This window comes from Dicentrarchus labrax, unplaced genomic scaffold (assembly GCF_905237075.1).
Source record: "Dicentrarchus labrax unplaced genomic scaffold, dlabrax2021, whole genome shotgun sequence".
NCBI classification, from domain to species: Eukaryota; Metazoa; Chordata; class Actinopteri; family Moronidae; genus Dicentrarchus; species Dicentrarchus labrax.
The window spans coordinates 14120069-14142368 of NW_026136713.1; the positions used below are offsets into that span (position 1 = coordinate 14120069).

Here is a 22300-nt window from a genome sequence, read left to right on the forward strand (position 1 = left end):
TGGGCTCAAACTTTGAAAAGGGCGTCTCCCTCATCTTTTTCATCAGGGTAGGTAGTCTTTCCCAATGTCTCAAATGCTGTTGGCTCAACTTATCTCGTAATGAATACCGTGAACTCTACAAGATCGGATTGGGCTAATGGAAAAATGTACACTTTTTTGTTTGTTTGTGTTTTTCAGCTGATTACTTGATGAGTCTGGATTGGTTGTATTTATCAAGATCCGTTGTTTGTTTTCATGCTCTTACTGTAATTATCATTGAATTCTTTAACCTTAATCATCAGTGTCAAACACGGCAGCATGCAATTTGTAGTGTTTATGTTGCATTGTTAACTCTTCGGACTGAGATCCTGCAGACCATTCTATTAAGCCTCACTGAATCTTAAATCCTCGAATTAGCTTCTCAGACGGGTGTAATCAAGACTGCAATTACCGTACTTGCAGTGAATCAACTTTTTTTCCCCGTCAGCCACATTCTTGGACTCAATTAAAGCCGGCACGTCTACAGTCATTTAGTCAGGGGCCGGGAAATGATGGCATTGTGAGCAGCGGGACGCGGGGTGAAGGTAGATGGGGCGTTATGTTTGGAGCAGCCTGTGTTTACTGTCTGTTTATGGCTATCAGGGCGCACACATAGACAGATGAGGCACAACAGCTGGCCCTAATGCGTGTTGGGTAGGATCAGCCCGGCCCAGTCACAGCACATCAATAGACCCATACGTTAGCTGACAGGGAGAGCACCAAACTGTGTTCGTCTAGCAGGTGTCATGGGCCCGGCCCCGGCACAGGTGATGGAAAAATGGGCAATCTGTCTTTCCACTGGAGGGGTATGAGGGTTGGTGGAGGGGGGGGGCTGTTGGGTTGCCACCGGACATCAGAACTCTGATCCTTCACAACAACTAAAAAAACAAAGGGGGTGTTTTACACAATGACAAACATTCATAACCTCGACAAGCAGCACTTCCCTCAAATAACTGCCTCAGCCTGGTTGCTCAGCCTCAGAGTCAGGCTGGACGTGTCACTTATTCTCATGTTATAGATATATTGCTGTTTTATGCTGTATGTTATAATGCAGATAAATGAACCGCTTCAGTACTCAAGCCTGTGTATATAGTCTCATGTCAGGATTTAGGTTAAAAGCATCTTCTTTATACAGATGACCTTGTATGTTATTACGAACAGTGACAGGCTATAATTTGATCAAAATGGAACAATGAGGAATTTTGTTGTAAGCATCGAAGGGTGTGTTGTGTGTATTTTGAAAGCTCCATAATACTGGGAAATTACAAGTCTCACTGACTTATTAAACTTGTTAAGTATGAAGGAAAGCATTAATCATTACAATTTATATTTTATAAAAGTGACTTTCAACATATGATACGATGATGTACAAAATTACTAGTTCAATAATAATGATAATGATAACAATGGTGTGCATACTTGCACTGGTTTAATGGCATAGTAGATCTAACACTTGTCATTTACCTTGGAAACTAAATTTATGCAGCTCAGCATAATAACCACAGTCCATTTATTACAAATGTGGATTTAATTACAGAACTGAAGCATCAAAATATCAAAAAGATTATATAACAGTATCATCATTAAATTTGGTAGGAAAAAACTGTCTCTGGTACTAAAATCTGAGAACAGTGGATACAGTCAGCTTTTATCTGCTGAGATACGGAGACGAGTGTTTTAACAATTCAGTCATTTGTCCAGAGGATCTTAGAAATTGTGAAAATAACATGACAGTGTTGTCTGTGAAACATAATTCAGTCTGAAATATCTTTATTTTTCACTTTGTTGTTTCCCGCACCTCCTTTCCTTTGTATTATACCACTGTGATGGATCTCATTTAGCAAATGAACATGTTATTTATTTAATTCAGATGAGTTTAATGTAGATCATATGAGAATCAAAATGATGTTATTCACTCTGCACAATAAACCAAGGATTTGTCTTGATCACATTAGTTCGTAGGTTAAAAAGTAGTGTGTACTTGACTCACACACATCACTCCACATATCTACATACATCTTCCTGTTGGCTATGATAAGGCTCCTGATGTGACACCATATCAAAGTTATCTGCTGTACTTTTTGCAGAATTTCAGAATCTGCTGAGATGAATGTGTTTGGGTTTTTTAAGCATTTTCTGCCACAAGCACTTGAACGCACCATCAAGCCAGATTTTTTTTTCAAGCACTCTCAACTGCATTAACCACATAATGATGATGAAGATTTGTCGAAAGCAACTGCTGATGATTGATGAGCTGCAGTCCACACTCTCTGATAACTTACCATCCTCCAAAACAGTTTGAGCTGTTCCTTGTTGTAATAGTAGAGTAGTTACTGTGCAGACTCCTCAGTGTCAGATGTAATAGATTGAAACATTTCTTTATGGGGTGCACAATAAAATCACTTCATTTGCACTCTACCCCAGAGGTATTTGTTTTAGGTGATGCTGTTTTTTCCTCTTTGTTTGTATCCAGTACTTTTACTTGCTTATACTTGTTTTAGCGTATTGTTTTTTACTGATTCATTGGCTCTTATTCTGCCATTCATTGTCTCCTATGTCTGTTCTTTTAAACGTGTTTTTGCCAAAAACTAGATTTCTGTATTAGACATAGATGAGTTGATTATATTCATCATTATTAGTTACATGTTTTGTAGTGTAATGTAAATAAGACAATTTTGTAGTTGGAGGGTGCATTTTTTTACTAGCAATAATAATAGGGATAATTATGATAATGATGATGATGATAAAAATTATTTATAAAGCACTTTTAAAAGCAAAGCAATGTACTGTAAAGAAATAATAACCATAAAGGACAGATAAAATGAGAAAAAATGTGCGTCAGAGGAGGTATAAACAATCAAATTAATAATAACAAATGCATAGAAATTAAAACTGTATAAATAAAAACATGTTTCAAAAATTTCCAAAAGCCTTCACAGTGAAAAAAAGCTTTAAGAAGAGATTTAAGAGAAGCAAGGGACTGAGTTCAGTTGGAGAGAGTTCCACAGTGTGGAGGCTCTAATAGCAAAAGCTAGCAGTCCCCACCCCCACACACACACACACTTCCAGTCTTTTGAGTTTAAGCAAAGATAAACATCCAATACCTATGTTCTTTAACAGGATGCTTAACTGGATGCAGAGAGATAAAATTTAAATTGATCTATTTATCTAATTCTGTGCAATGGGAATAGGAAAAACATAATTCTGTTCTATAAGTCGCCTAAAATAGTTTTGCTTGATTATGAGATGAGCAAAAAAGTGGGCAGCTTTACTAACAGAATGTAGATTTAGTCAAAGTATTTGCTGTACAGTGTTACACATAAAGAAAAACTTTGCATGGATGTTGGTTTACATTTCCTTTCTGTCTTAAATCCTGCCTTTACTCCTGCTCCACTGACAAAAGACTGGCACGTTTTCTCTAATACGTGTGTGGGCGTGTTCCCTGGAAGCCAAACCACATCCTGATCTATAGGAGGAAGTGTCTTTTAAAGTGAAACAAGGCCTGTCACGCTTAATTTAGTATGACTAACATTTCCTCTTTTCAAAGTCTGAATTGTCATTAAACCAAATTCAGCGGATGGTTCCTTCGAACGCGCCCAATCAGAGTCGTCACCTGCCTTGAATTTCAAAGCAGTTTCCAAAAAAACCCTTGAATGCTACTCCATTATCCAAATTACATTCAAATGCTCTCAGAGTGAGCCTATAGTTTGAGACTCCCATTTTCCCTGTAGTTTTACAGTCAAACAAGAAAAGCCCTAATTGCAGTTAGTCTCTTGGACTCTCTTTACTATACCACATACAAGAAAGAATAAGGTGACGTGCTGACTCGATTCATAAGAAGTGTTCCTTTAATTTAGATAATGATCTTTCTTGCCGTTAAAGCACTTGCCACTATTCTTCACATCTATATACGCGTTGGTCGACAGCCCTGATAGGATGTCTGCACCGGACTCATAGCTTGAATTCTGTTGGTATATTTTCCTGGAGCAAAGTGCCTCTTTTCAGATATTTATTGCCAGTCACCTAATGCTTTGCTATTGTTCATGCACATTATTGGGTTGGATGTGGAAGCCATTCCTGTCTCTGTAATGTAGAGCGTGGCCATCAAGGCTCTTTATGGATTTGGGAAGGCAGGGAGGAGGAAAAACCCAGACCAGCTATTGTTGCCACTGTTAAGCGAACTCTGGAGAAAGGTCTGCTGTGCTCAACGTGTACGCTATAATAACAAAGCAAACATGCTGAATTTGTCCTCCCATAGTGTTTTTTTTTGTATTCACAATACACAGATGACAGATTGAAAGGCATGAGTCTCAATGGGAGGATCTGAAGGACAGCTTGAAGAATGTGTGTATTGTGCATAAGGCCGTAAACCCTCTGCAAATGCGAGTGAGGTGAAATAAAGAAGCTGACCATTGTGCTGATAAATTCAATTTTCCCTCAGCGTAGATGAGCCTACTGCAGCTTGGCCTCTGTGTTACAACCGCACTGAAGACTTTGATGATTTTAATGACTGTAGCAGAAAGGCTTGGCATGTACAGTAAGTATAATTGTGGGTGGCATCATAGTCACCTTAATATTTGTAGTTAGTCCGTGTCTGCGAAACTTTGGCAATGTTATTACATCCTGCCATTTTTAGAATACTTTCCAGTAAATTATTAAAAATGTAGTTTACAACTGAACTGAGAAATGAAGCATCTTGAATAGAACATCTAGAGTAACGTTTTACTCACAGATCACTTAATATACATTCTAAAAGGGGATTCTTGAAATGATCAAATACAATTCAGAGTGCAGAGCAGAAAACGAGAAGAGAGACTGAAGTCTAAAATTCCCAGAACTTCCTGTACAATGAGAACAGCTCCCTTGTTATCAGACGGTGCATGTCTTCAGCCCTTATTTGCGGTGAGGTGTTATTAGCAGCGTAGCGGCGCTGTCCCACCTCATCACATTATCTGTCAGAAGATCGTCAGCCGCCGTAACGGCCCTGGAGGAGGATCCCCATGTGCTGCTTATCTGCCTCAGACATCCCCAGCCTCTTGTCCCATATGAGAGGAGGAAAGTAACATATTACTCAAGTACATGTGCTTTTGATGTACTTGCATTTTGCTGATTATTTGAGTATCTCCATTGTTTGAGACTTTACACTTTCATTCCATTATTTTAATGGAATTTTTGGCCTACAGTCGATGCCGATACTGATGTTGTCTTTTTTGTTATTTATCTGTCCTTTTGTGATTACACACACACACACACACACACACACACACACACACACACACACACATACACATACACATACACATATATATATATATATATATATAAAAAGATAAACATGGTTTGATAAACCTTGGCCTTTTAAAAAAAAAGCTTTATTAAGCCTTTTACAAATATGATGCATTGCTGAGTTTTAAAATACTCAAAAGTCTATACAGCTATTAGCCACACGGTCCTTCAGTACGATGAATATGCACACTGTATTTATTTATATTTGTAAGTCAATCCCACATACACTGTACCGGGGCCATAACATGAGCACTAGCACACCAACTTGTATTAATACGCAGCTAAAGAAATAGTTCTTAACAAAAACATTATATATATATTCCTGTTTGAGTAGTGTTAACCGAGAACTACAGTGACCGGCTGTTTTTAGTAAATTATTTAGCATAGTTAGAAAATGAAAATCTATGTTCAAGGCCTGATCTTAAAGATCATCTTCAGTAGAAACAAATGGCCTTGTCACAGAGAGGAAAGGAACGTCAGAAAATGGTGAGACACGCATTGTTTGTTTTGGTTTTTTTTTCGAATTGTTGACAATAACCAAATTATAGCATATTGGTAAGCCTTATCCTTTTAAATAATACTTCCACCACTGGGAAATAAACAGTATATCTGTGACTAAATTAAATTACTCCTGCTAATCACAATTCCTCATTGTCCTAAATTTCCCTCCAGATCTTCGGCTTGAAACCGTTATGAACTGTTTTTTCATTGTCTCTAAAAGGGAAGTTGATGAAATGAAGTAATACGTTTTCATTTTCTCAGTGTCTGAAGAGTTGTTCTGTCACAGGTGTAGGGAATTACATTGTGTAGGCATCAGCAGTCAGAGCCTGAAGTAGCTTAAAGCCTATAACATTACATCTGATCTGCAGGGTTAAGGCAGAACAAGCGCTGTGCTCAAGTGTGGTACCATCTCATCCTCTTCCCTCTTTTATACCAGCTTCAGTGTTGTTAAAGCAAAATAAATTAGACTCGGAGAGAAACAGGTGGCATTATCAGCTCCTTTTTTAGGAAGAGGTTATTTTATTTTGACCTCCTGGTGAGCAGCTGGTCTTCTTCTTTTTCTAGTACCAATTCTTTTTATGAAAGCGTTTTTATGCAGTTTATTTCATTTTCACCTCATTGATGTCAACAGTGACTGCACATTGGCCTGCGTCATTATTATCATTCACTTATTGGCGCACAGGGGTTGTATGTTCTAAAGGTACTATTTAATTTTCCTCACCCTTAATGCACATGACTAGGTGAGGAGTCATGTACATATTACAAGAGTGATTACCAATGCGCAGATAAAGGCCAAGTAACATGAGTCATTCTCAAGTGAGGATGCAATAAGCTGTTAAACCAGCTGCCATCAATGGGATTTTGACGGGACATTATCCGGATCAGTGTTTTTCTTTTTTTTTGTCTTTTTTGTTGTAAATGTTACATGTGGCTGCTGTCACGCACTCTGGGCCTTATTTTATGCACCAAAGTTACTGTTCCATATGTAATTTTACTTCCTTATATCAGTTAAGAAAACTCAAATTCATTTTTTTAAGGTATTAACCTGAAATGGAGAAGGTGTGTTTTGAGTAATGAATGATGCGCTTCTTCCAAAACCAATTTGTATTCATGCATTGCTGAATCACAGATGCCAGTGTGTCTTTGCTTTTGGTTGTGATGTCAGGAGGACTGGAAGAAGCTGAACATTTTTTTTTTTTTTTTATAAAAATGGAGAGAATAATCAGAAAGCTGTTCAGGGTATTAAATGAGTTTCCTCCTCTGCTCGATGCGTCTGCCTTCCACTGATATCCTAACACACGTGGAGTTCAGATGTGCTTTGGTTTGCTTTGGAGGGAAAGTCATATCAGATAACCAGCTCTGTATTTTATTTCTAGACAGGTTCACACTTATCTACATAATTCCAAGTTATATTTCTCTTTCAGGTCTGGAGCCTTTGGATCCAAGTCTTTGCAGCATGTGAACATGTGACACTGTGTAAACGCGCTTGTCTTTTGATAAAGCTGCTGCCACATGTCTGCAATTCTTACGGTTGTAGCATTCGTTATTCTCATCATATTCATGGATTATAGAGGCTGGAGTTGGAGTTTGTTGTTAGTCTCTTGGGATATGGAAGATGCAGGAAATGGAAAGATGTTACAAATTGCTTCACATATGTGTTTGTGTCTTCATGGCTTATGAAGTAAGTAAAATATTAGCATGCTATTGAAGCTGGTCAATATGGTAAACTTCGGATTGAGAGGCCCCAAGACACCATTAACATGTAATCTCTTGGGCGCCCTGTTAGCTCATATCAGTCTTCATCTGCTCCAATGTAATAAAAAATTATATTATAAAACGAACACGCAATCTCTGTCTAGATATGTTATTTGAATAATGACATCCAATCCAAGGGCAATTTTATTTAAATCTGGTGTTAATAAGCATTTTTGTTATCAGTTCTGCCCACATCGTGATTGCATCTTAATATTCAAATGACTTATTAGGGCTAATAGTCTTGTTAGCTACTGCTACTACTTATAACTGCGTGGGCAGACATGCTTAAGCTAGCAGAAAGAGGCAGAGTGAAATTGCTTTACAACTTGCTTGGAATATTTTTTTATAAGAATGTGGTCCAAAAAATAATAATAAAATAGTTGCATTGTCAAATTCCCAACGAGTGAGATTTCCTTTCTGTACTTCAGCATGTGTTCCCCTTATCTTCATACTGCTAGTGAGGCCAGTGTCGTAGTGTGCGGCTGCTACGGTATGTGCTGGTGGATTGTTAAAATGGAAAGTTGGTGCCGGCATTTTGTTACAGTAATTAGAGTTGAACAGGTGATGCTTTATCTCAGCCTTGTTATGGATCATATCTTTGTGTTGTGTTCTAATTCTCTGTCTGATGCTGAGGAGCCTCCATGCTCTGTCACACTAATTAGATAGAGCGAGTCATCCCCCATTCCTCTCTACCCCGCATCTTTACTGGGAGGAGGATAAATGATGAGATGTGGAGGAGGAGGAAGAGAGAGGAATTGGCAGGTTGATGTGGTTGACAAGTATCGCAGGGGGGCCTCACGTTTACACCGGTTTGTGTCAAACGCCTTTGGAACAGACTGAAGAACTTTAAGGAGCGTCTTCTGATATCCGCAGCTAAATCTTCTCCCCTTGCCGGTTTGACATTTTGCCAAATTGAACCTGTTTTTTTTGGATGGTCCCTGAACTGGCAGTGTATTTTCTGTGTGCACGTTTGGCATATTGTGTGCTGTGCGGTCGGCTGAAAGAGAACATGTTTTATCTAATTGTAAAGCTCTCAAAGCAACAATGTTTTGTAATATGAGAAATGGGATGTGGAGCGAGTTTCATTTCAGCTCTGAATTGCAATTTGTAGTGTTTGGTTCAGTTTTTGCAGCATCATAAACAATATAGATTACCAGTGATACTGACATTCCATTATTTTAAGGTTTATGGCTCTTGATTATTGTGGCTGCCTCACTCTCTGCAGTTTGTATTGTTCCGCGGTTGTAAAATGCATGCATGCAGTGTGCGAAACCTTTCATTTTAGCTGTAGGCATATCCGGTAATTAAAGGATTAACTTGGTAATCTAAATTGTCTCTTGTCTTTTCCTTCCTCCTTCCTCCCATTATTTCCTAACATCCATTTCAAAGATTTAAGAATGCCTCCTTTCCCTCTCTGTCTGCGTTTCTGCTTCTTCCCATGCCTGTGCTGACTTCTGTAATCAACTTGCTTCTGGATAACCTCGTTTCCGGCTAAGCGCAAGGGGACGACAAATCCATGAGCATGTGCGTGCCATGTAAGGCAAAGACTGCGACTGCGTCTGCCCCTCCTGACAGCTCAGGATGTCTTCAGTTCCTTTGAGGATTGCATGTAGTTATTAAGTCAAAATGTGTTTAAATCTCTGTGACTCTTGAAAAACATCATGCACAGAACCGCCAAACAGGTGAAGCTTTGAAGAATCTGAGACGTTTAAATCCAGAGTTTTGCTACAGCAAGGCATTTTGAATCTACCTCTAAAATTAACTAAATCTATCAAGTGTTTCTTGTCTGTACGGGCTTTACTATGCTCTGTGAATATCTCAAAATATTCGATAGCCTCCTGAGATGAATTCATTTTTAATGACTTCTGCAGAGGGATGTTTGTCTTTTTTTGTGTGTTGTTTTCCAGCTGAATATTTTCTTGGTTGAAGTAACCTTATACACTGAAGATACCAAACATTAAATAGCTAAACTAAGCTTTACAAAGCAGAGATGTTATGCAAGTCTCAGAATGATTTCTCCCCTGCCTAATATGCTGTTTTGAATACCAGAAATTATTTTTAGACACAAACACTCAAAGAGGAGCACATTTCTAACCAATAATGCAACTTGATCTTTGCAATGCTCTGGGTTTGAATTATGTATTTTCAGTTTAAACTAAGCTCTTCATCTCTTGAGGAGGAGAGGCCACGATCAAAAGTGTATTTTTTCATTAGGCAGCTAAACGCTCTCATACTTAATTTGGAATGCCCTAAGAATTGTAATGAAAGGGGACATCATATATGTAACTTGAGTAAAATATGCAAGTTAGTGTAGTCACTGAATTATGCAGTGCACAATACAGAGTTTATTGGAGAGTCACAGTGATTAAACCACTGCTATAGAAAACTGATTTGAGTTTGAGAGGCTGATTCAGGCATGAAACTGGATTGTCTATGGAAACATCTGGAAGTGAATGGGGACAAAGCATCAGCTGTGGCACTTGAGTGATGAATATGAATATTCCATCCAATCTGGAGAGTCTTAGTCCGCACGATGTTAATGATGCTTCTAAGAATAGGAATGTGGTTTTTGAATCACAGGTCTGACCTTTTATAAGTATTAAATCGGAAAGATACATTTGTCTCATGTTAGCACTCTTACTGTTATGTACACAAATTCAGGCTCCCAGCTGTTGATCTTGTTAAACATCACTTTCAGCCATTTATTCACACACATTTGCACAAACACGTGCATCGGCACTGACAAATATATTCACACACATGCAGGCTCTGTCACTTACACACAGCTCTCATGTGAGTTCTTTGACATTGACGAGAACTTAAAATGGTCTCATAGGTTTCAAGGCAAATGTGCCTTTCAAGACGGCGTCGCCTTGAAAAACGAGCGAAGAGAAGGTGTCGGGGAGTGTCAGCGCTGGTGGCAAAGGTAGACGGCACGAAGTTGCTTCCCTGCTTGGACCCCCCTGCTGAGGTATTGCTTCAAATAGATGACAGGAAAAATGTAATAAATAAAATATCAACAAACCAGAATAAGCAGATGTGTAAGCTCCTGTTCAAAGGTGTTATGCCCATTAATGGTGTTGCTGTGCATCATATTTGCACAACTAACAGCACAAACTTTTTTCTTTTGTTGGCAAAACTGTTTAATGGCACGACTAGAAAAACAGCATTTAATCATTCAAAGTGCTTCCTGTTTGGGTAGAAATGATTTATCTCGACAGCTTTTGATGGCAATGATGTGACCTGAGCTCCAGGAGTGCATCTATCATGGAAATATTCTCATCAGGGAGCGGTGTAGGCAGCGTGGTATTAGTATCCTGAAATAATATATGCACACAGATGTACAGCCCTGCATCAATGTACATGCTTAGCAGCCAATTTTCTATTCATTTAAATTGGACAAGATTGCAATAACGTCACATGTGGCATGTGTGAGACTGATTTACTTATTCACCACCGTCCTCCCAGTCCCCTCCTCTCCTTCTGTCCTTCATTCCCTGACTTTTTTTTTTTTTAAGCCTCTCTGTATCCTTCACTACAGATGCAAACGTGATGTGATTAAGTTTGGGTTGCTATGGGTGCCATCTCTCCTAAATGTTTAATACATCTGAGCTGTTTTTATACAAGTGTATTTTCAGTGCCAGTGATTGATTGTTTTTCACACCAACCTTAATGACCAGGGATATTGTACCGTATCTGAATATGTTGTTGTTTGAGCATTTCTGTGCAAACCTGCATTTTCGATTGCATGCATAATTCTGCGTCTCTCATTGATCGAGAGAAAGCTGTTTGTGAGCAACTTTTTCCTTTTTTGCATGCTTGCGGTCTATATTTTGCGTACGTGCGCATGTTTTTTTGTTTTAGCTTCTAGTTGGTGTGTTTCAGCTCCATTAAATGCGTGTGTACAGTGTACAGGAGTGTGTGTGTGTGTTTGACAGAGAATGAGTGTGTGTGGTTGAAGGAGTGCTTGTTGAAGCATGGTTGTCTCATTGAAAAATGTATTCTGAATCCCAGACATGTGGAGGAGTAAATATTTGTCATCTGGGGACAAACATACATCAGTCAGCCATGCTCCAGATTATATATGATGGTGGAAGGAGCTTTTTTTTTCTTACTCATCCCATTTCTGCTTCGTTCCCTGTGTTGGATCACTTCCAACCTTTATGTTGTCAGAGACTTACTGACAGAATTTCAAACTATACATGAACAATGCTCCTGTGCCTAGAACCACAGTGTACATACATTATATTTAAAGTGATTACCAAATGAAGATACTCAATGGCATAAAATAATCATCCAGAATGCTGCTTAAACAAATGCAAGCACTGTGAAGAAAAACATCAACCAACAAAGTGATTGTGACATATTTGGTCTTGGCTTTGTTGTTAATGGCAGCTAAACATAAAATGGTTTAATATTCTGGATAGTAATTTTAATTGAATTAATTTCAGAGGACATTGTAAGGCGCTGATGGTGTCATAAAACACTTGTTATAGCTGCTGTTCATCACTGTGATGTAAATTATGCCCAGTGATTGCTCAATGATGCTTTCCTCTGGGGACATGACGTTGTAAAAAGAAAAAAAAAAGTGTAATTGGCTCCAAAGGGCACACGATGTGTTGGTGCCATGAGGGAGGAACACAAAAGAGGGTTATTTTCTCTCCAGCTATGGCTTTTCTCCCTGCTGACATCCTCATACTGCAGTGCATTCAGCAATTCTGTTCCCCAAGTAGATAATAAGGAGTGAAATTAAAAAATAAATGCTTATTTTACAATGGCGATAACACAAGTCGACAGTACGTAGCACACTGACACGAGAAGAGGACAAGTGGGGATGAGGAACTTCCTTTCAAAATAAGACTTGACATTTTTGTGTATACAAAAAAGATATACAGTAAGTGACATTAAAGTAAAAATCATTATGAAATATTGAAGATGAATGGTAACAAAAAACGTTTACAAAGCTGCAACATTTGTGAAAATCTAATCCGGCATGCTCTCTAAAATGCATTGGTACGTGCGTATATAGTTACAGCAGTTACAGGAATCTAACTGTTTCTGATGTATTTTTAAATATATACTTTTGAGAGTTTCTGACAAAGATGCTTCATTTCCTCCTCTTGTGGATGTGCTTGGTCCCTGACATGGGAGTTGATGTGGTCAGCTGGGCAGATGAGACATGGGGAGAGTGTAGCAGAGAATATGCCCTGGACATCATGGCTCAGCACACTGACACCTGGTGCACCCTTGTTGTGTTTGTGCATATGTGTGTGATTCTGTGTTTGTGTGTGCGTGTGTTTAGGTCACTTGAATTGTCTCTTGAGAGAATGACAGCTGCACACAAATATCGTGTCACAACCTCAGATGTGTTTCTTTTTTAAAAAGTACAAAGATTTTAATTATTATTTTGGATTCGTTTCATGAAAATGTTTGCATGAGTTGCGTAATGATTACTGGGCCCCAGCAACACATCCAGCATGTTGCATCAATTAAGTCATCTTGATTGGCCGAATGATCAACAAGGGAGACATTTAACATCCTGCGTGTGTGTGTGTGTGTGTGTGTGTGTGTGTGTGTGTGTGTGTGTGTGTGTGTGTGTGTACTAAATGATCTTGTAATAGACTCAGATGCATTTGACAATTAATAGTGGTTTTAGACAATCACATTCAGTGGAATCTAATGCAGTGTCCATAGTGCAGCTGTATGTCTATTTGATTTGTGCATTGACCTGCAAGAAGTCTGTTAAGTGGCTGATACTCCCTGTGTGTGTGTGTGTGTGTGTGTGTGTGAGTGAGTGAGTGAGTGTGTGTGTGAGTGTGTGTGTGTGTGTGTGTGAGTGTGTGTGTGTGTGTGTGAGTGTGTGTGTGCGCGCACGTTGACTTTGAAGTACATTGTGTCGTGACAATAATCTAAGCCAATTTACTACGCATCAGCCCTCCATTATGGGTTTGATATAAAGCAGTGCGTGACTAGAATGCCCTCCCATAAAATGACAATTTACTTCTCTAAAGAAATTACGCATTTAACCTCATTAACCTAAAGTGCATGTACTAAAATGGAAGACTAACCCCCACCCCTTGTGACACACGCAAGCGTGCACACACAAACACAAATTGGAAACATCATCAAAAGTTGAGAGTTCATGTTGAATGTGACCCCTTGCAAATGAGAAGCCAGCGGCGAGTTAACAACATCAGGAGCTCATCAAGCCGTTCTCGCAACTCGTCAGTGTCTCAGGTGGCTTTGGTTTCACTCTCAGTTTCAACATCATCTGTCCTCTATGAGATGATTAACCTGGCAGGTGTGAGGTGAGTCTCGCCCACTGTTTTAGTGAGCCGTCGTCTTCAGTCTGCGGGGAGTACAGAGGGTCAGCCCGGCTGGCTAATGGCTGTGGTCACAAAGCTGGAAGCTGGCCCATTAGAAGAAGCCGCCATCATTAGAACCAACACACTTTCAAACAACCTGACCTACTGGTCCCACACTGTTTATTAACAAAGTTTTGGCTCTCCGTTAGAGCAATTATACTCACTATTCATGATGAACTGTGGCCTTTTCCTCAACACCATGAGACCATTCTCACACACACTCGCTTACATAGTAAAAAATGTCAGGCGTTTGTGTTGTCCTGAATAGGGAGCTGCCATATTAATGACATTCTCTCCTCTGCAAATGTGTTGTAATAAGAAAATGTGCTTGGAAAATGGGGAAAAAGGCAAAGTGTCAGCAAGTGATCTATGTCGTTCATTGGACACAGAACATTTAGTTTTCATTAAGAGTTAAACATGTACACGAAACATTAATGGGGTTCAGCAGCAGCAGCAGTGGCATGCTTCACTGTATCTCATCTTGATAAATTAGCAACTCAGCACACAAGGGTAAAAGAAAAATAGGAGAAGAAAGAGAGACATTAATATAATGTGTAGTGGGGGAGGAACTGACAGATAATGTCTTTATCCAAAGATAGGTGTTTATGACACAACGTAATATTATCCCTGACCTGGGCATCAGCAAGCTGCAAAGATGAACGAAGGCTGGGTAAGGGAGGGGAAAGGAAGAGAGGAGGGAAAGGTCAGAGTGAGTGTTGCTGTTTCATTATGAGAGATGTGGACTCCCATACTCTCCTGCTGCACAGGGAGTGATGGAGAAGGTTGTTAATGCCTGGTCTGTCAGCCATATTGGATTCAGGGCAGTAAATTAATATTACACTCCTTTTAAAGGGGTTTTATTTTGGGATTTACTGGTCTCCCCCGAGTGTTGGTGGTGTAAAGAGGTTATTTCCCTCTTTCTACTCAGTTCCGTGTCCTCTTGCTATCTCTCGCGCAAGGCTAATATGTTTAGAGAGAGAGAAACTGTGTTCACAGAGGAAGGATGTGTACGCTGTAGGCTCCATTGTGTCATTCAGCGTTTGTATTAAGCATTTTTCAGCGCTTGCAAAGTTTGCTGCAAATCGTAGGTTTGTCCCCCTGAAGGACAGCTCTTGTATCTCCGCACAGTGGAGATGTATCTTCCCTCTTCTTTCCCCACACCTTCTACATGTCATTCGATTCTGGAGGAATAAAACAACATCTACTATATATAGGAAGTGATTTTAAGTGTAACTGGCTGCCAGTCACCTCTGCCTCTCGCCCTGTCTTGCTTAATGTGGGCAGAGTTAGAGTCCTGGTTGAAGAGCCGTATAACAGAGTGTGAAGTGGCCTAGTCGCCGAGATGGGATTTATGGCTGTCGGTCCATCAGCGATGATGTTAAAGGGCTGTGATTAAGAGCCGGAGTGAAGCCATGAACCCCACTACCCCAAGAACTCACAAGACCAAGCTCTGTCACTGCCAACTTTCCTCCATACAGACTCTTTTTCGCTCCGTCCATCTGTCTCTGTCTGCCTCTTTCATATGCACATGTATGAGTTGCAATTCACCAAGGACACTGAATCTCTGCACTAGATTTTTTGGTATCTGCTGCATTTTCACTCACTAGTCGAGCTGTCATGACGGCAAAGCAAGAGAGGTTCAGCTCCTGCCTTCATGACAACTTGAAAACTTAAAAGCGTTTTCAGTTTTATTTGGCATCCCTCTATAACCGCTGCTTCTTTTATTCTCTAAAGGCTCCGAGCACGCCGCCACAGCAACACTTCCTGCCGCCTTCTCGGACCTGTTACCTCACTTCCTGGTGGAGCCAGAGGACGAGTACATTGTGAAGAACAAGCCGGTGACGCTGACCTGCCGCTCCACCCCAGCTACGCAGATCTACTTCAAGTGCAACGGCGAGTGGGTTCACCAGGACGACCACTTGATTGAGCGGACTGTTGACCCAGCCACAGGTACATACGCAACAATATTAGTTACTAATACAATTAGTTACAGTGCTATTAATATTATTACACTTTCTTTCAGCTGAGTTGAGCAGTGCTTTCACTGTTTTTTGGGTGATGTTTGTTGCAGATGTGTGATATGTACAACTCCATAGAAGCATTATGTAAAGTGTTTTCATGCTGAAACTAAGGTTTGCAATTTGCCAGTGATTACTGTGCTCCATCAGCCTCTTGGCTCATCCTCCAGCCTATTTAGCCTGCCTGTCTCATAATAAGCACGTTGGTTTCAGTCTCAGAAATCTTCTCGATCACCTTGGAGACCTGTTTGTTTTTCTCTCTGTTGTGCTGCAATCCCCCGCCTCCGCCATCAGTGTCATAAACATGTATGACACTGATGTGGTGTGATTCAGCAGCGATCTGCAAATTCAAACCACCCATTCACAGCCTGACAACTGATTGGGAACGAGACCCGTGGAAATGACAGGTTTTTCTGGGAAGCGGGAACACACACACATACAAACACATGCAAATGCACGCCCAGATTTATCACCATAATGGACACAACAACAACTGAGAACTACACTAAAGAAGACGGACACACCCATCCGTGTCTGCACACATTCTCACAAAAACACAAAAGTAACATATTCAAAGCAGGGAATAGAAATGTAAGCAGGAATGCATCAATTCATATGCACGCTTTGCCTTTGTTTTTTAGATAAAGAGCTCACCGTGCTAACATTTTATCCATCTGGTCTTCAGGGGTTTGGAATTAACATGCAGCTGCTCACCAAATGTAGGAATAAATTGCCTAAAAAAAATGTCAAGGGGGGTATCTAACAATTCAACCACTTTTGTAGGTGAGGATTTCTGATCTAGTTTATGAATTAACACAAATACTCTCCCATACTGAGGCTTGTTTAAACTTCAGTTCGCTTTGTAGTAATAGTTAAGAGAGTAACATGTGGCTGTACTTCCAAGTCGAGTTTGTGTTGAATACAGGTGGAAGAAGAATCTGTTGTCATGTCATTACCTTGTGTATTAGTCACAGTTCTGGATGCTTGAGTCATTTTGGATCCAGGCTCTTGTGAGTAATGGCAATAAATTGGTATGAAACATTAACTGTAGCTCCTGTTTTGAGAATAGTAAGTCAACACACAAAGGAGTGCTTGTGGATTTGGATCATTAAGTAGAGATTGTCAGTGAGTCAACACTGATAAAATTAGACCAATTCCCTATACTATCTTCCTTCTGGTGTTGTTTCATGAAGAGTTCTACTATCAACAATCAAGTTTTTAAATAACTGGTCAAAATGTACTAGCCAGAAGTAAAGATAAAGCCGTGACATACTGTAAAAGTACATAATAATTGTATTACTTGTGAGCAAACTTGTACTATTTTTGTATTACAGTCAGTGTTTTGATATGCACTTAAGTAACCAGGTTACAGTCAGGTTTCTCCAATAAGATGATATCTTAAATGGCACGTAAACAAGAAACCTGCTTTCCATAATCGGAGTAGCCGATTAGAGAAACCTGGTTTCTCCGGGCGGGTTTCTTCTGAAGAACGCTGATTTCTCTGCATTTCACACAGGTAACCAGGTTTCTTATCTGCTTTCTACAAGTACGCATGTGCATGACAAAAGACTGAAGAAGGAAAGTGTGGCAACAGAGTGGCAGGATGAAATGAGAAAGAAAATCATTGCAAAGAGAATATTTAAAATAATTCCTTAAGTCAAACTGAAACTAAAATGAAAAGTAGCCTGTGGAAGTTTAGATAAGTCTGTTTTCACTGCTGGACATTTGACCATTTTTGAAGTTCAGACATAATGCTGTCACTGTACAGTCAAAAAAAAGCTTTTTCTGTAACTCATGTCAAAATAAGTAAATTAATAATACTGGTTTCTTCATTGCATATGAACTCTGATTAACCTGGTTATTTAAACACAGGTTGTATGATATGTTATTTCTGAATTGTATGCAGCTCGCAGAGGGAAACATTGCAGAATTGCCTGCTTAACTTTGATACGGTGACTATGAATTGCGTTTTGCAAACAGCAAGTTTTGTCAAGAACACGATGTGCCCCATAAACTGCAACTGAGTTTATGGGAACATCACATTACCAATGCAACAGGGCTCTGCCAACATTTAATGATGATGAACCATTTGCCATGTGGTTATTAGCCGTTATAGTCAGTATTTATTTGTCTATGAAATCTGTCATGCTGGGTGCCATGGACCCCTGCAGCAGTGGAGGAGTTCTGTCTTTCTGTGAAGTTCCAAGGCCTCCTCGCAGCTCTCCACATCACTCTGTGTTCCCGCTGCCTTTGATGATGAATGTGTCATATGTGGGGCTGTGCAGTTATGAAGGGCACATGGTTGTCCAGAGGTATGGCTGCTCCAAGGTACCCACATCGATCTCTCAAACACTTGTGCTGTTTAATGTCAGCACTTCCCAGAGGAGTTTACTGATGGCTCCGTCTAATCCCCCCCTTTCCTGCAAGAAACATATGAGGAACACACATCCAACTGTGTGTATGTGCGTATGTGTGTATGTGTGTATGTGCGTATGTGCGTATGCGCTTGTGCGTGAAGTACAGGCTTGTCAGGCTGTCCTCTCACCCTGGTCGTCACAGTCACACCGGACTCTAAACTCGTATCTGTTGCCAAGCAACCAGGATTTCTGTCACACCAGAAGCTGGCCAATATCAACATCATGCCTTGAGGAGGGAGGACTGAGGAGTTTGGAGACATACCCAAGTTGACAAAAATTGATTGACAATTTATACCCGGTGTAACAGTGAAAAATTGCCTTCTCAAAATAGCCCATTTCTCTAAAAGAAAGTTTGAGAAATGTCCCACCTGACTCTGAGTGGTTGTTTTTTCCAATGCTTCACACTGAGCAGAATTCACGATTGTTTCCTCCATTAACAAAGACAGAGATGTAAATACCATGCACCCATGTGACCAGCTAACAGCCGTCAAAAAGCTCCAGTTTCATTGGCTGCTGCGTTCAAACTGATTTGGATTCTCATCAAGGATCCTTGTTCCTTTGTTATGTAAATTAAAGTGGAGCTGCGCGCAGAGTTAATGCTCTTAATTCCCACAATAAAATAATGGAAATGGCATGTAGGCACATCAGAGTCAAGAGTCACTGCTGGAGATGGTGTGCACATTTGTTCTGCTGTTCTCTGTTCAACATGATAATCTTTCTCTTTCTCTTTGATGGATGAGTGGCCCATCAACCATGAAGCACACATACAGTTTGATTAGGCATGAAGAGGCAGATGTATAATATCTCAATGTTTCCATAATATGTTATTGGTATATAATATCCATATACTCGTACACAAAGGTGAACATCCTGTAGAATTGGGCTATTGGTTTGCCACTGCATCTGTGAGTTTTTTCATTAATGAAGAAAAACAGTCTCGCTGTAAGCTCCACAATAGTTTGTCTAATTACTTTTTAAAAGACTTCACAAACCCTGGAGCGGCAGGATTTTCTCAGCCCATAAAGTTGCTTGTTAACCATCAATTAAACATGTCAGGGTAAAATAAGTGTTAAACAATATTTATATTTAACATTTTAATTAATTGAGGAAGGGCTCATTAAAATTAAAAGTCAAATTTGAAATGCCATGGTTAAGATAGGCATCAGTATCGGTGAGTTGGAGACATACAACATGAGACGGATGTATGCCAAAAAATCTGAATTAAACAAACGCATGAATAACTTTTCTAATACAACTGTGTAAATTCTAAAATATCACAAAACATCAGGCCAGAGGGGGAACTCAGTTTCTGCAGCAATGATTTGAAAACACAAAGAGGTCAAATCTAGAAATGTTATATCTACAGTAACTGCAGAAGGTTTCAGGCAGAAGGAGCAACATACAGAAAAGCACTTCAAGATGCTTACAGTATCAAAGATAAAGATGAATCATCCACATAATGGAACAGAATAAGGTTAAAAATAATAAAAGCTAAATCTATGGAATAGAATAACTTAAATTCTAATTTCCTCAAATAGTGCAGAGCAATATATTCTGCGTGCTGTGAGATATGAATTTGTCTACTATATTGTTCATACTGAGCTCCCTTTAACACCTGGGTGTATTAGACTTCACTAAGCAGGACTGCTTCTTGGCAACATAGGACTTAAATTTTCATTATCATTTAATCATTTATCTCTGTATTAAGCAAAAACAGATGTAAATGTTTAATTTTCTTGAAAATATTACTACATGACAACACATTGATATTACAGTATAAAATAACACATACTGTGATAGACAATTGTACCCAGTCCTAGCTAATAAGTGATATTAACAAGATTAGTCCCTCTGCATGCTCATAATCTTTTTAAATAATAGTATTAATGATTATTTTCTGTTTCATTATTTTAAAAAATGCTGTATCTAATACATTCCTGTGTGTGAGAAACAGATTTTAAGACTTATAAGTTGAAAGGCAAACCAGACTGCCTGTTTCCGAATGCACGGCTGATCACCAATGTACTTGAAGCAACCTTTTCTTCTGCTCCTGTGATATCTACGCGGCGAATGTCGAGGGATTCCCACAGTCCTAATGACTTCTGTGCATGTTTTCATTACTAAAGGATATCAAATGAGAAAACAAACTGATCAAAGAGAACGAGAAGCCGTAATCGATAATCCCTTCACCGTCAAGCGGCAGAACCACATTGAAGCGATATCAGAAATGTGGCTGTTTCAGAGATTAACTGGTCAGGCCCAGCACAGCAGAAGCAATATTCGGCAAACTCCGTCCATGTTCACTCCCAGCAGACTCAGACCGAACGTCAAGGTAACTGGAAGGTTTTAAATTAATAACTGACCCAGGTCTGAAGTGCAGACATGTTTCAGTCAGATGGCTCAGTAGTCGAAGCTCAGGAGGTAAAGAACATGACATGTGGATAACTGTCTACAGCAGATGTGACCTCTGCCCTCATCAGACAGGTCTGTTTATCGAATCTGATTCAGTGCAGGAAAGACAAAGGAGATACTCCAGCTGACTGTGTGTATTGCGCAGTTACAGTTTGAGTTACTGACACCCCTTTGTATTCAGTGAACGCTTTGGACCCCCTTCACTCACACACACACACACACACACACACACACACACACACACACACATCAGTATCCCTTCACACACATATACAGACACTGGGGCACTTGTCTCAAAGCTCCTTTGAACATGGAAAAGGAAAGAGATGTCACAATTTGTCCTTCCTCTCTTGGTATCAATGTCTGATATCGATCCATCCCTGAGTCTATCGGTTCTCATTACCTGTCCTCAGTAACTTATCTCAATTGTTATGGCTGTGACTGCTTCCAAAGCCCTGGCCGGCTCGGTGTCTTTCTCAGGTCATCCTTTATAGAACTGGAGAAACGGAGACGTCTGGTGAGTCCTAATAAAGACATATCCCCTCCGAACAAATCAATGCTGACAGTGTGTTTGCATAGATTAGGAGATTCTCCAACACTATGATTTCTCATCAGACACATGATGAGGAGAGGGGAGATTGGCATTTGAGCGGAGGATTGTTGTATGGGCCAGACTGATTTGATTGTGTTTGCATTTCATCTGCCAGCATTGATGGAAATGATTTTGATCCACGCGTCGCATTGTCACCCCTGCAGCAAACCCTCTCAGGTGGAAAATACATGCATTTCACATTCCTATTTCAATAAACCTTGGCAACTGCCTTTATAAAGATGGGTGGAAGATTATATTTTCTTTGTTGATTGAACCGGATGTCGACAAGACGTCTACAATGAAAATAGAAGATGATGGAGAAAATAATCAAATGCTACACATTTGCCTTGTACTTTATGAAAGTGAATTTTTCAGAGTTTACAGTGGAAAGATCTACACCATATTAATAAACTCTAATATATATATATATTTTTTTATAACTCCACATATTTCAAACCCCTATGAAGGAATATAACCCATCCATAACCCCCAGGTTTATCAGCATCTGTCCTCTGTCAATCCTTTGAAGTCTAAATACCACATATGACGTAGTCAGTAAATCTTTTAAAACCATCTATCACATTCTGAATATAACTAGTAATGTATTATGGCACCACAGGGCTAACCCCTGTGTCTGCAAACCAGCGAGGATTCATTTGTATAAAATATGTATTTTCTGATTGATAGATGCTGGATTGTAATGTGATGACATATTTAATTTCTGATCTAAGGGGGAGATAAGCTAGGCTTAGCTGAAATGATCTGTAACCTTTATTTTAATACCTCAATACTTATCCGTGGTATTATAGCAGCCAATCACCTCTCTCAAACCAACTTCCACCCCCTCGCTCTGTAGCTGTATTACACATTTTTTTCTTCTCTCCCTGTCCTGTATAGGTCAACAACATGGATGCTGATAAATACCCTTACCTTTAC

General features: G+C 39.7%; 1 protein-coding gene across 4 annotated transcripts in view; it reads left to right on the forward strand.

Moving 5' to 3' along the window:
• unc5a (unc-5 netrin receptor A) overlaps window positions 1-22300 on the forward strand; it is a 124426-nt gene that overhangs the window by 46174 nt on the left and 55952 nt on the right. For all 4 annotated transcript variants that reach the window (XM_051419111.1, XM_051419112.1, XM_051419113.1 and 1 more), the window contains exon 2: window positions 15660-15875. In XM_051419111.1, coding sequence (XP_051275071.1) covers window positions 15660-15875 — 216 coding nt within the window. The remainder of the gene's footprint in view (window positions 1-15659; window positions 15876-22300) is intronic.